At 44.0% G+C, this 14,358-nt stretch overlaps 1 protein-coding gene and 1 long non-coding RNA gene across 2 annotated transcripts in view; one reads left to right on the top strand and one right to left on the bottom strand.

Annotated features, from left to right (window-relative positions):
- adamts10 (ADAM metallopeptidase with thrombospondin type 1 motif, 10) overlaps nt 1-14,358 on the top strand; it is a 56,451-nt gene that overhangs the window by 26,885 nt on the left and 15,208 nt on the right. The window contains exons 10-16 of the mRNA XM_086268144.1: nt 4,081-4,227; nt 4,415-4,556; nt 6,829-6,936; nt 8,240-8,385; nt 9,288-9,351; nt 9,511-9,613; nt 12,527-12,660. Coding sequence (XP_086124270.1) covers nt 4,081-4,227; nt 4,415-4,556; nt 6,829-6,936; nt 8,240-8,385; nt 9,288-9,351; nt 9,511-9,613; nt 12,527-12,660 — 844 coding nt within the window. The remainder of the gene's footprint in view (nt 1-4,080; nt 4,228-4,414; nt 4,557-6,828; nt 6,937-8,239; nt 8,386-9,287; nt 9,352-9,510; nt 9,614-12,526; nt 12,661-14,358) is intronic.
- LOC147310633 (uncharacterized) lies at nt 4,673-11,339 on the bottom strand. Its single transcript, XR_015125581.1, has 6 exons — nt 10,540-11,339; nt 8,500-10,446; nt 8,220-8,370; nt 7,851-8,032; nt 7,631-7,776; nt 4,673-7,548 (listed from the first exon to the last, which is right to left on the bottom strand). It is a non-coding gene; the product is annotated as an uncharacterized LOC147310633 (long non-coding RNA).

Genomic DNA, 14,358 nt, shown 5'->3' with positions numbered 1-14,358 from the left:
ATGTGTCAGCCTTGTTTCAAAGTATGCGTTGGGGGGTTGTGTTATAAACCTCCGGAAACGGGGTCAAAATCCACAAGTGTTTCTTTTAGAAATCGAGCACCGAGGCCACGGGTAAGTGCTTCACACGTGATGACAAACATCTGTTCTTTAAATAAAAAAGACGCACAATCTGTGATCCGTGAACTAGACCTGGTTGTCCTTCCTGAAACGTGAAATGTCCCTTCGGGGTGTTTCTGATCTTCTGCTGGGGACCGAGTCTCGAACATCACGAGTCAAATCCATCAGTAAGAACGCTGAACGTCGTTCCTTTGCATCCCAGTGAAATCCGCTCACGAGCGGGAGTACAATTCTGTCTCAACATCTGTTACTGTTGTATCCTTCAGCAATTCACCGTCCCGTTCATTTATGTATGAAAATAGCATCGAGAAGTATTCGTGCAGATGGTGGATCCATCAGGGTTCTGCTTTCCTAATGGTTAACACAGGTCTTTGTTTTTTAAAGCACCCAAACCCTGAGGGTACCTTGTCAACATGACTAATTAATGTATATATATGCACACATGAGGGTGCACACATGAGCGTGCACACATGAGCGTGCACACATGAGCGTGCACACATGAGGGGACCAAACACGAATGACTCTGCAGGGAGGTGGAACGTTTTGAGAACAAACGCAGCTACTGAGAGTGATATCGCTGCCTGCCATGGACTCCTTTGCTTCTTGTACGTGACTCTGAGGTTACAGCTGTTAATCAAATACAGTAAAGCAAACAATTAATTACGTTTTTGTGAAATCTTAGAGATTCAAACATTGCATTGTAAAATTTTGTGCATAAATTACAAAGATCTTCAGCATGCAAGCATACTGACTTTGCTGATTAATCTTATTACTTACTTATCTTATTTTCAAGAATAATTCAAAAAATTCTTTGCTGAAAGAAACCTCAGGAATGAAAATATGCCCGCCGTTAGGAGTACGAGGAAGTGTCGCCTTTTATGTATCAGGACATCCTGAGAAAATGAGGTAAATATGATCTACGATGAACAATAAGTCATGACATATTACACCGTGTCATTATTCGTTTAACAAAAAGCCAACCCTAACCCTGACTAGAGTGTGAGTAGCACTTGATGAACTGATCGTCAGCAACTGTGAGCGCCTCCAAAGAAGCAGAAGTTCTGTCAGTTTGCTGGTCTGCAGACATCAGCAATGAGGATTCACAGGGTGATTTCCAAGAACGTGAAAAACATTCATGACTAGGGCTGCTCAATTATGGCAAAAATGATAATCACGATTATTTTCACTGAAATTGAGATCACGATTATTTGACGATATTTATTTAACCCTTTAAGATCTACCATAGAACCAAGTCCGCCAGAGCTTATATTATTTTTTTTTTACATGCTGTAGTGCCATTTGTGGGAGCATTTCAAGTTGCTATACATCAATACAACTGTTATAGCCTATATTTTAAAAATGTGTATGTATTAAGTCCATAGTAACTACATTAATTGCAAAAAAGTGCAATAAACTACAAAAAAATTGAAAATCGTTTTTGTTTTGTTTACATATATTTCTACTTGGAGAAATTTAAGAGGTTTATCCCTCAAAACTTTAAATACAAAAAAGTTGCAAAAAATAGTTTACAACAACAGGAAATTTATTTTGAGTGTCTTCATAGTTTTATTTTTGGAGATACAGCAATTTTTATATACACTGCAGGAAAAACAAAAAAAACAATCCTATGATGCAAATTTGCAAAGAAAACAGCAGGTGCATCAAAATAAACTATTTCCAGCAGTGCAATTCGAGTTCTAAGGCCTACAAGTAAAAAACTACATTTTCCGCGAAAATGACGTCACTTGCGATAGTTCGCGTTGTCTTTTTCAATGTGGGAAGTGTTATGAACAGCTGATCGGATCGGCAAAGCCTGTTTCTGGAATATTATGTTTTTGTTGCTGCAAGCGCTTTTTATGCACTTTTGCAAAGCTATATGTGGAAGGAAACCGTGACCGAGGACAAGCTGATGGCATAAGATGTAAGTACAACTCCTCTGGTTTCATATGGAGAAAAATTTATTGTGCTAGCTTAGCGGTTCAGGTTCTACAGGGATTTAAAAATAGTTACACAAAACGAGCATGCTGCTCTGACCGGCTTTAAATGGTTAACAATAACAATGTATTGAATAATGACTTTAAAAAATAATATAAAATAGTGTGCAAATACTGATAACAGTGCAAATGTTTGCAATATAAGAAATAAATGAAAAATGTAAACATCTATGTTTAGTGAACTTTGCAGTGTTGCTCTGTGGTGCAGCTATGACACCGTAGCAAAGTTTACACACTGTGTCTACTTGATCCACGTCTGACTCCGCGAACCCATAATGTTTCCACACCACTGAAGGTTTTTTTTTTTTACCTCTCTTTTCAACCAACGGCAGTCACTCTCCTCTCCAAATAATTTCTGCTTAGCTTTCCGAGCTTCCTCGGGTCCTCTTAAGTATTCGAAATGCAGAGCAGTGCGCTTGATTTGCCACACGGAGCAGCGCGAGAGTAAAGCATGAGGGAGGGGCTAATAATCGGCTCAGTCATTTTTAATGATCGTTGAAAGCCCAGATTGTAATCGTGATTAAAATTCGATTAATTGAGCAGCCCTATTCATGACAGTTGTCAGTCAAAAACCCCGAGAGCTCGATATCAGACTCCACAGGCCTCAGTAAGCATGCTAAATGCTAAAGTTCAGTACAATCCAGTAGAAAAAGCCTGTTTGGAAGGGTTGCCAGCACAAAGCCTCTTCTCGCCAAAAGAAGACGGCAGCACGGCTTAAGTTTGCAAAGTTACATCTGAAGAGGCGGCAAGACTTTAAGAGCGAAGTCCTTTGAACAGACCAGAGTGGAGATGTTTGACTGTAATGCTCAGCTGCCAGAGGCTCCTTACAGTCATTGAGCAAACCATGAACTCGTCTTCTGAAGTCATCATTGGTTCATGAATCAGGACGATTATACCGAACACAGCAGCACATCTACAGCAGACCCACATGGAAAAGAAATAGTAAAAACTTACATGATCTACTCATGAAAGTGGCCACTTTCTCATTACTTTCATATATTGTTTTAGTATCCAAAACATACAAGTTTCATTTATATAATTTTTAAGGATCTTGTATCTGTTTTCACTCTTGTATGCTTTTCATACAAGTTTCACACAAGACAGATACAAACTTTAGAAGATTTATCTTTTCCATGTGGGGAATGCCTAAGAAAACGAAGTAATCGAGTACTGCGACGGCCCAGTCAGAGTGAGATTGGGGAGTCAAATGATGCGAGATACTCAATAGAGTCACAGGAAACAATAATAAGTTATCGCTGCTAAAGCTTCTGCAAGCTTCTGAATCGAGAGGCGTGCTTAGTTTTTCTCACGCTGCTTCTGAATTTCAGCTTTTAGTTTGTTGTTATGTAAAATATCAAAATCCGTTCATACGTCTGGGGTTGCATTTCAATAATTTTCTGATGATATTTCTTTAATCACGTCTTGATGTGTAAAATCTTTGACTTGACAAAAGGCGTGTTTTCTTTTTCCAGGCGAAAGCATTTAATACTAGAGTAACAAATCCTCACAAATTTCCTTAGAAATTGATTATAAAAGTAACCTAATTAGAAAGGCAGCTCTCAACTTGACCCCGTGTGACACAAAATTGGCCGTTTTGTTGTTATTCAAACATAATAACACGAGAGTTAAGACATTAAGCCCCTTTAAAGCCGTACAGATGTGCCTTTATGAGGTGTAAATCAGTCCCAGACTCGATGTCCAATAAAACAACAACACCACCAGGGTACCAGGTTCTCCTGGAGACCGCTGTCCTAAGATGATACTAATGAAACATCTGGTGGGATTTTTTTGATAGATGGAAAGTGGACGTGTCAGACAGCTGTGGACTGTAATCTTTCACATGTCTGTTCTTTAGATCCCTCTCGGTTATCAACAGTGATCTTTTTTCCACTGTCCCCGTCGCTGCTGCAGGGATTATTACCGTCCACATGGCCTCAAAGTGTTGTCACTGTATCATCATGGGCTTTAGGTTTGGGATGAACCATGACGGCATGGGGAACGCCTGCGGGCCCCGCAGCCAGGAGACTGCCAAGCTGATGGCTGACCACATCACCATGAAGACAAATCCGTTCATCTGGTCCGCCTGCAGCCGGGATTACATCACCAGCTTCCTGGAGTGAGTCAGATTATCTGCAGCGGTGTAAATCATTTGTAAATGTGAGGGTTGAGGAAGGAACGGTCTCACGAAGACTGGTGTAAAATGTCTGATGGTCAGAGAAACATCCGAGTCGCAGACGGAGCAGGAAAACTTACCGCAGCCCGTTTAGTGTTTTTTCTTTCTGTCTCCTCGTTTGCACCTGTAGCTCAGGTATGGGCTCCTGCCTGAACAACGTCCCGCCAAAGCAGGAGTTTGTGTACCCCACCACAGCGCCAGGTCAGGCCTACGATGCAGACGAACAGTGCCGCTTTCAGTACGGCGTCAGGTCTCGACAGTGCAAATACGCGGTGGGTATATTTTCTTATCTTTCGCTCAACTTTTACAGAATTTTTCAATATTCATATTTTTTTCTTACAGTATATTTTCTGAAAAGATCCACGGACAAACGTTTAAGTGATGTCTGTCGTTTTTATTGTTTCTGCCACTGGAGAGAAAAAAGATTTCATGTTAGTGTGTTGAAAAACTTTACATTACCTCCAATTTGCTATGGGTGGTCTTCAGACTTGTCGATATACCGTGACATGAGTACCGAGGTTGGCTTTGACCTTCATTGTCAAACTGCACGACTACACCTTAAAAGTTTTTCCAGCTTGGAGATTTCAGCCTATTCTGTTCCAACCATGTGAGTAAACGTAATTAAATACACCATTATGGTATGTAACACTCTAAGGTCAAAGGTCAGTGTCAAACAAATTAGGAAATGTCTTTACAATGACACAGGAAGATGAATATACTACACTAGACACTACACCAAGCTGGAGAGGTTATATCTCTTGGCTGGCCTGGGAACATCTCGGACTTTCCCTGGAGAAGCTGGAGTAGGTCCGGGCTCTGCTCAGGGTGCTGTCCCCGCGACCCTGGATAAGCGGCATGGACAGATTTTCATATAACATCAGCATAAAACGTCCAAGTTTTAGAATTGCCCTTTGGGGGTAGTCGAGTTCAACATAACGACCCAAAAATTTTCAACTCTGCAAAAGTGGCATAAACAGGCATCCATATAATTGCACTTTCATGCTGCGTTAGTGATAGTATTTAACCTGTCTTAAGTATCCCTGCTGTTATAGACAATTATGAATGCAGCAGGAGACCCATCGAGAGGCAGAAAGGAGCAGTTTGTTGCAATGCAGTCGTCATCAATAACAAACATGCAGCACACTTTTTGTTTTTAGGCCCTTTTAAGTTTCCGCCCTTGAGGTGTATGCAGTGCCTCGAACACCTTGGTTGACACAGTTATATGTGTTTAAAGCTGGAGAGGATCCAACATGTGGCACAGGAAGTATAGGATACAAACAAAGGAAGCTTTAATAGCTGAATAATAATCCAAGAAACACAAAAGTCACAGTGGGATCAAAAGTCCACAAACATGGAAAACCAATAAAATCCACAAAGAAACTTAAATCTCAATGGAAATAAACAGTTTTTGCATAATTAAGATTAAGGAACTGACCTCCAGCCCATCGTTCCTTCAGTGGTGCTGGTTTCAGTCATTATGCAGATGTCCTGTTTATAAGGTTGAAACCTGCAGTCAGCTGAGACTGAAGACGTCACCTGATGATGACGAAACATTTCTCCCACTGAAAACATCCAGATGAACAGAATCAACCTTTGGAGAAATAAACAGGTTAGCACCCGTGGGACACACCAGCCTGTACGCAGGAAAACTACAGGTGAAAACAATCAGGTGAATCAGGGGAGACGGACAGGAAGCAGAACTGAACAAATGAACCCTTCAAAGTAAAACAGGACAATCCCACAGACACGGGTATGAACACTAGTACTTAACAGGGGGACGCAGGGGGGCCGGAGCGTAAACAAATACACGGGAAACCATTAATAATACAGTCAGCTATAATAAACCAAGACAAACTAAAAACCAGTGCATCGTATAAACAAACAGCCTCAAACCGAGACCCAACGAGTGCAGGAAAGCACAACGGGAACTCTCCAAATCCAACAAACACAAAAACCAGAACCTTAAACAGCAGAATAATAAGACTGAGACGAGTATCCAGAATCTGAGAGCAAAACATCTCCACATCCCACATGTGGTGCCCACCATAACACCCACACACACTTTCTCCCTCTGCCAGCCTTTACAGTCAGCTAATCCTTGTGGACTGGTGCTGTTTAAACAACGAGCCTCACTTTCTTTCACCGTGCGTCCATTCGCAGGCGCCTTTCAAATCTCCTTACAAATCTGTGATGTGAAACATCGTACCTTCGCTTAATAGCATCCACTTTATTGCACGGTCAAGTTTTACGGAGCCGGGTTCAGAGTGAGCGGACATCTGGAACAGCAAACTGCTTTATAGACTCGTTATTATTGATAGTACGCGGTCAGAGCACGTGTACACAGTAAAACATAACCCCCACCGCCAGGTGTTGGAGGCACTGCTACAGAGGGAGAAGAGAGGAAGGTGAACAAGACACACATCTGCTCTCACGTCTGGGTTTTGACCGTCAGGTTGTCTCGCTTTATGCTTTCTTTTCTTTTATCGCACGTCTCGCCGTCTCAAATGTTTTTTTCTTTGTACTCTCTTTCATTCACACACACAGGAAGTCTGCAGTGAACTTTGGTGCATGAGTAAGAGCAACCGTTGTATCACAACCAGCATTCCCGCTGCAGAGGGAACCATCTGTCAGACCAACACCATAGAGAAAGGGGTAATAATGCTCTTTTGTTTTAATTAGGGCGTAAAGCAGTAAAGCAAAACAAAGTCCAAATATGGCTGCAAGTGAGGGCCGAGTGTTCACGAGAATAAAGAAGAAGCACGTCATCAAATACCTGCACGATTACAAATTTAAAAAAGGGAAAAATATCATCTCAGTAAACATGCGTTGGTAGGTTTGTGAGTCACGTGTGTTTCTTTTGTTTTCTCTTTGAGATTAGAGCGTATATGCCGACGCCTGATGTTGCTGCACATATCCTGTCCAGAATTAATTTAAAAATGTTATTGTTGCCTTACAAAGCCCTGGATGCACAGGCTCCGGGTATTTCTCTGACCTCTTGCAGCCTTATACCCCCTTAGATCAAGTGATCTTTTGCTTTTACCAAGGCTGAGGCTCATAGAGGCGATCGAGCGTTTGCAGTCGTAGCGCCTATGTCATGAGCCGGGGTGCGCGGGCACGAAAGGATCCAGGCGCAGACTCCGAGCTAACAGAAAGACACTTTATTGAAACAACGAAAGGCGACCCGGGGAAATTAGAGAGCAAAACAGAAACTAAAAACCCGGGGAAACAATGACACGAGGAAGCCGGGATCGGGACGGCGGGGGGCTGCAATAGAAAGGGGAGATGATTACTAGGGAGCCAGGAAGCGGGGAAAGCATATCAGGACTGAGTTAGAGTAGGGGCTTACGATAGAACGGGACCGTGGGAGCTCGGGAGGGAAGTGTGGCAGTCCGTGGGGGCAGGAAGTCCGTGGGAATGGCGAGTGGGCCAGGTGAGCACCGCGAGATCCAGTTGAGCCGGAGGACAGGCAGGTAGCAGACGCCGAGTAGAAACCTGGACAGAAGTAGGCAGGTTAAACAAAGTTTCAAGCAGAAGAGAATGCACGCTTTTCGTGGAAGTCTGGTTACCACTGTGGGGATGACTAACGGACTGGCGTGGAGCATCCGTCAGCGCCGGATTAAGTGGATCTCCGTGTAATCACCGTGATGGAGAGCAGGTGTGCTGGTGATGGCCCAGCCCGGGGGTGTGGCTACCCGAGCATCACGCATTCCACAGACACAGGACCACGGACCATGACAGCCTAAGCTGGCTTTTAATACAGCATGAGAGTTATTTGTTAATTCATATTTGGTGTTTGCTATCAATACTCTAAGTTATTTTAGTAGGTATGTTGTATTCTTGTGCAGCACTTTGGTCAACGCTCTTGTTGTACTTAAATGTGCTATATAAATAAATCAAATATAACTATAACTATATATGATAATTGCTATACTTACACGTATCTGCAACTGTGCAGTGGTGCTACAAGAGGGTGTGCGTAGCGTACGGGACTCGCCCACAGGGTGTGGATGGAGGCTGGGGTCTGTGGTCTCCCTGGGAGGAGTGCAGCAGGACATGTGGAGGCGGCGTCTCCTCTTCTGTCAGACACTGCGACAGCCCCAGGTACGGATTTAGCTCACCTGATCTTAGCCAACGCGTCCTCCATGTTTTTATTGTTGAACTTTACTAAAGCAGCTCAGTGTGATTCAGAAGGTGAACCATATTTATCTTACTTACTTACTCCGGGTGGCGTCTCGGTTCATCCTCAGTAATAAGCCTTGTAGCTTCTCATTGGCTGCCCCTCATAAAAGGAAAGCTTGCATAGCAGGTGGGTGGAGCTTCTGTGGTTGCAGTTAAATGACCATATGAGATGGTAAGTATTCATATATTATAAGAGCTGTTGTTTCAGTCCAGAGGATCTCCAGATTATAGCCCAACATCCAAAACACACAGATCAGGATGGACACAGCCAGCCCACCCATGTGTGCAAGTGGAAGCCTGGTAATCGATGCTTGAATTGCAATAGGATCTTTTCATTATATGTTTTTAGTTTTCCAAAGTGGTATTTATTCACTACTGGTTAGATTAAATCCAAAGCCATAGGGCAGAAGTAAATGAGCCATTAAATGCTGCTTCTTCAAACTCAAACACGCTGAAAACATCAGTCCTATCATTTAATCCAAGATGTTCTTGCAGGCAGCAGCAGAGTGGGGATGATCACAAAATGACCTTTTAAATCGCAGATGCCAGATGCCTGGTCTCGAACTGATTAAACTGAAAATGGATTGACCCAAATCTGAGCCCGACACTCTCCTGTGTCGTTTTAAGCGTCATTTAGCATCTTTGATTTGGCTTCGTTCTCTTTGAATTTGTTTACGGTCTAACACCAACAGTCATGTGAAAATGGCAGACGGCAGCTCTGTTTGTGAAAAAACAATAATGCAGTGACAGTGAATTTAAACACGAAGAAAGCTGAAAGTCAGTGCTGTGTGTGATGGACGTCGGATCTCTTTGTGTCACTGCAGGCCAACTATTGGTGGGAAATATTGCCTAGGAGAGAGAAAACGCTTCAGGTCCTGCAATATAGATGTGAGTATTATGGCTCTTCATCATCATCATCATCATCATCATCATTATTGCTCTCATCAACTAGTCAAACCACTATAATCAAGAAGAGGACTACGGTTGGAATGAATGTGTTTTATCTGCTTGCACGTATAAAACTGCGTGCACACGTGTATGTTACAGGACTGCCCCGCAGGCTCTCGGGACTTCCGAGAGATTCAGTGTTCCAACTTCGATAGCATCCCCTTTCGGGGGAAATTTTACACCTGGAGGCCTTACAGAGGAGGTGAGTGAGTAGTGCTCGTCTCTCTTGGGTTTGTGTGCGTGCACGAGTTTAATGTGAGCTAGCAGACGTTTCCCAGACCATCAGGTGTGACCAGACCAGGTCAGTCAGTGGTGGTTTGCAGGTAAAATAATGAACATATCCACTAATCAGGAGGTTAGCAGATATCTCTGGGCAAGACACTCACCCCAAGTTTTTCTCTGATGGATCCATCAGAGTATGAATGTGTGTGAATGTTAGACAGAAAGCACCTATGCAGAAAAAGTGCTTGAATGAATGAGGGTGAATACGGCTGGCTGTATAAAGCAGTTAGAGTGCTCAGGTAGCGGTAGTACAGAAGAACCAGTCCATTTTCCATTTACTGAGTCTCTCAAACTTGCTCGTATCAGGGGTCAAGGGTGTCGAACTCCAGACCTCGAGGGCCGGTGTCCTCCAGGGATTAGATGTGTCCTTGATCCAACACAGCTGATTTAAATGGATAAATGACCTCATCAACATGTCTTGAAGTTCTCCAGAGGCCTGGTAATGAACTCATCATGTGATTCAGGTGTGCTGACCCAGGGTGAGATCTAAACCCTGCAGGACACCGGCCCTCGAGGCCTGGAGTTCGACACCCCTGATCTATTAGTTCTTCTGAGTCTCTGGCTCTCTTCCAACCAGTCCCTCCCTAACCTGGTTCTGCCAGAGGTTTCTTCCATTTAACACAGAGTTCTTCCTTCCCACTGTCGCCGAGTGCTTGCTCAAAGGGGGGGCAGCATCTGACGTCTGGGGTTTTCTCTGTGTTATTGTGTCTACTTCACAAAGCACGTCGAGGCCAGAGCCATTGTGATTTGGTGCTATAGAAATAAAATAAGAATGAATTCAACATAGATTAAATCCAAGGTTAAGGTCGCATCATAATTCAGTTACTTCTTTACTCCACTACTTACCTAAAAGATCAGTCCATCCACATCTTTACACAATGCTCTCCTGTGTTGAACAGCAAGAACACAGTGATTACTGGATAAGCTGAATCATATGGGTTACATGCTATATCTGCTGAGTGATTATAAGCTCGTTAAAATCCTGTTTACCTTTAAAAATGTGGCTTAAAGGAAAGTTTTCCATGAGATGTCAGTCCTGCTCTCCTTGTTTCACTGCTTAAACAGTTGGACCGCGGTTTGTGTCTTGAGCGTGTAGAATTGTGATATTAGGATCGAATAAAAGGGCAGTACAGGTGAGATGAAGGTGAGAAGGACGCGAGCCAAGAGAGGAAAAGAGGAGACGAGGGTAAAGACTGTCGCGTGCATGCGTGGAGAGAGAGCAAAACGTGAATCGAAGCTCCTGCTGCTGCAGACTCGCCCCTGTCTGGCCTGCAGATGCTGGCTGCAGAGAGCCATGCATCCCACAATGCCTTGCAGGAATTCCTCGCTCCTGATGAGCACTAGACGCTGAACCTGGACGCGAAAGATAAATAGTTTCAGCGACATAACTGCCTTTAATCTGGCCCTCCAGTAACATAATGGGTTACAGAGACGGTCAGCCATCCGATTCCAACTCGAGGCAACAAGTGCTCCTTTCATCAAGTCAGCTGATTTTACAATGGAAATCCCTTGCAGCTGTTAAAATAGGAGCGTTGCCATCGTCTCTGCCCTGCGCTGAGGCCAGATCACTCCTCTGTCCTCAAATGCTCATTTTAGCCTTTTCCTTATAACGTCACGCTCGGTGGAGACTGCTTCACTTTCCCTTATTCTTTCTCTGTCATTGCCCCCCCCCCCCCCCCACAGACGACTCCCCTCCTTTTGCTTTATCCAGCTCGCCATAATGCAAGCCGTCTCCGAGTTCTGTTTCCGACACGGAGAACAGAGGCAGCCTTTCTCTCTCGGCGCAGACAGCCAAGGACAGTTCGTTAAAAAGCCTCTCTCCATATAAGCGTTTTGTCGAGCTGCTCTCCGTTACTGTTCTCGGTCCAACAGCCTTCACATTCCACTTTCACACTCCATACACCAAAACCCTGCAGGTTATAACACACACACACCCTGCTGCTGCAGTGATTGCTGTGATTGCCCTGCCAAAGCGAGGCACCATGGGAATTGTAGTTTTCCGCGGTCGGACCGCTTTATTGTCTGCGAGCTCTGCCAGCACAAACTCTCCAACTCTCTTTCGCTCTCTCTCTGCGGCCCGGCGCTGTACCTGCTTTAGCGCTGCCAGCACAAACAAACGCACGCCAAGCTGATGTCGCCAGTCACTCAAATAGTGGAGCAGCTGGCAAAGTGCACAGATTAATGAATGATACAGTATATGCCACCTGGCAGGAGAAGACCTTTAGCAATGCTGTGTGTGCGTGTGCATGCACAACATACTTAGATTTAAGTATGTTGGTATGTTTGCATAATAAATATTACACATGCATGTACACGTTTGTGTTTGTCGCTCTGTTTTGCCCCCAAAATTCATTTTACAGCATCAATACTTTAAGAAATGTCCCATATAACGCGTTACTTCAGCTGATTGGCTTTTCCATGTAATTGCTGTGGATGCTAATGTCGATTCCCAACAGAAGTCTCGCTCAGATTCGTGTCCATATGTGCCACAAAAGCAGAGATGTAATAGATTCAGCTGCTTGTACTTTGGTTGTACTTGTACCGTTCCACTCTTTTCTCTCTCAGTCTGCCTGTTCTGTCTGCAGCCCTGTCAGGATACGATGCTTTTACCCTCATTTCCATATTATCCCACATTCACACTGGTTAGAGTTGTGTCAGAGTGGCTAAATCAGAGGCGCATTTGTACTATCAGTAGGTAAGATGGGAGAAAAAGCCCACAGGAGGCCTATTTAGCACCTGTTATTCTGCAGTCAGAATCACCAGTTTGGGGGATTTATTTGAAAATGTCCTCCAATATCATCTCAGTGATAAACTGATCTGTTTGGATATCCAGGTGGGGTGAAGCCCTGCTCTCTCAACTGCCTCGCAGAAGGATACAACTTCTACACCGAGCGCTCTCCCGCTGTGGTGGATGGCACGCCGTGCCGAGACGACTCTCTGGACGTGTGTGTAAACGGAGAGTGTAAGGTGAGTTGCACGTGTTTGCCTTCAGCCAAAATATCGGCCATTAGAAGTGAGGAGACGGCTTAAAAGGACTCAACATAAAATTGTTTTCATCTAAGATAATGTTGTTTATAGTCACTTTCAAGGGTCTGGACGGCCGCCATTAAGTAGTATACACACTAAAAGCTGCAAGTCATCACAGTCAGCTGCTCAGCAGCCTTCCTCTTACTAATGCTCTCGTAATCTAAACCACTTAAAAACATTATTAGGATTATTTTCCTTTTTGAATTTTGATTTCTGTGGCATTTTGTGCATTTTGTGCACTGAGCGCTCCTCAGCCCCTTTAAATCCCTCGTTAGGGGTTCAGACGTGTCACCGCGTAACATTTTTACACGAAGCTCTTCTATCGGCTTCTTTGGCATGCAACCCCCCCGAAGTTCTTATAGTAATCCTCCTAACGCTCGGTCACACAAGCATCGAGACGAGTCGGCAACTGCCTGGCAACCACTGGTTGTTAAGGAGAAATGTAAGCATACAGCGGTCCCTCGTTTATCGCGGGTGTTGCGTTCTTAAAATAATGATAGGCATGAACATTTTCAAACTTTATCTCGTGTTTAAACTCTCAAAGTTCAGACCTTCGTAGAAAAATAAGTCCAGGATTATAGAATGAAGCCAAAGACCAAACCCTGTTTCCAGGTCCAGAACATGGTACAGAAGTAGAGGAAGCAAGAAGAATGAGTTGAGTAAAGTTTGACGTATCTGACTGTTTTGTTTTGCTTAATGCGCTTTATAATCTGGAAAACACGGTAACGTCTACCTTCCTTAAGCATCTTCCTCTGCCTCCTGGGTGCTACCGCAGCTGCATTTGACTGTGCAAAACGTTTCGTCGACATTGTTGTTTGTTGGGGAGAAAACCTGCAAACATAAAGTTCAGCACTTCAGAGTCACGCTGCTAGCGATCGAAGATTTATGTAAATTTGACAAGCTGAATGCATTCTGACACGGCACGGAGGAGATTGATTGACAACGGTCTACAGCCAATCAGGACGCAGAACACAATGCGCTGTTTAAAAAAAAAAAAAGCATGCAAAATTGCACAAAAAAAAAAATCAGCGAAGCAGCGAGGCCGTGAAAGGTGAACCGCGTGACAGCGAGGGACCGCTGTGTGTCGCTCATTGGTTTTTGCTTTGATGGTTGCACGTCCGTCGCCTTTAGTTTGCATAGACGGCACCGACTTGTCTGCAAACGCCCGCCAACGATTCAGTAAGTAGTTGTAGGTGAGTGCGAAGCAAGCCGTAAACGGTGTGGGTTTAGGGCTGGACCATGTTTGCTTCGTGGTAAACAGACAAACAGTCTTTGTTCCTGGTTTGTGCTTCACCAAGCTTCACGCTATGGGCAACTACGGCAACCAAAGCGATCGCAAGGAGGTTTTTTTGAACCACGGGAACCAACCACCAATCAAACTGCTCAGCAATGAATAGTAACCATGTGGTTTAACATTAATGTTTGTCAACCTAATGCAGCCTCTAAATAACATGCTTAACCTGTCAGTGAGCATAAAGCTCATTAATGAAAACAAAGTAACAAACTGCTGTGGATTTTGGCCCGTCTGTAGAAGAATGTAGTCAAAAGAAACCCTGGTGGTAACGTAGTGCAGCTTACATGGATCCCACTGAGTCCCAGTGGGTTTATTTTGGATGCACTTCCACTGTGGCGAGGGCA

This window comes from Aulonocara sp. 'chitande type north' Nkhata Bay, linkage group LG17 (genome assembly GCF_057382095.1).
Source record: "Aulonocara sp. 'chitande type north' Nkhata Bay isolate Kocher_YH1m ecotype deep benthic linkage group LG17, A_spYH_male_GT1.1, whole genome shotgun sequence".
In the NCBI taxonomy this organism is placed as follows: Eukaryota; Metazoa; Chordata; class Actinopteri; order Cichliformes; family Cichlidae; genus Aulonocara; species Aulonocara sp. 'chitande type north' Nkhata Bay.
This window is presented reverse-complemented; position numbering and strand designations above follow the sequence as displayed.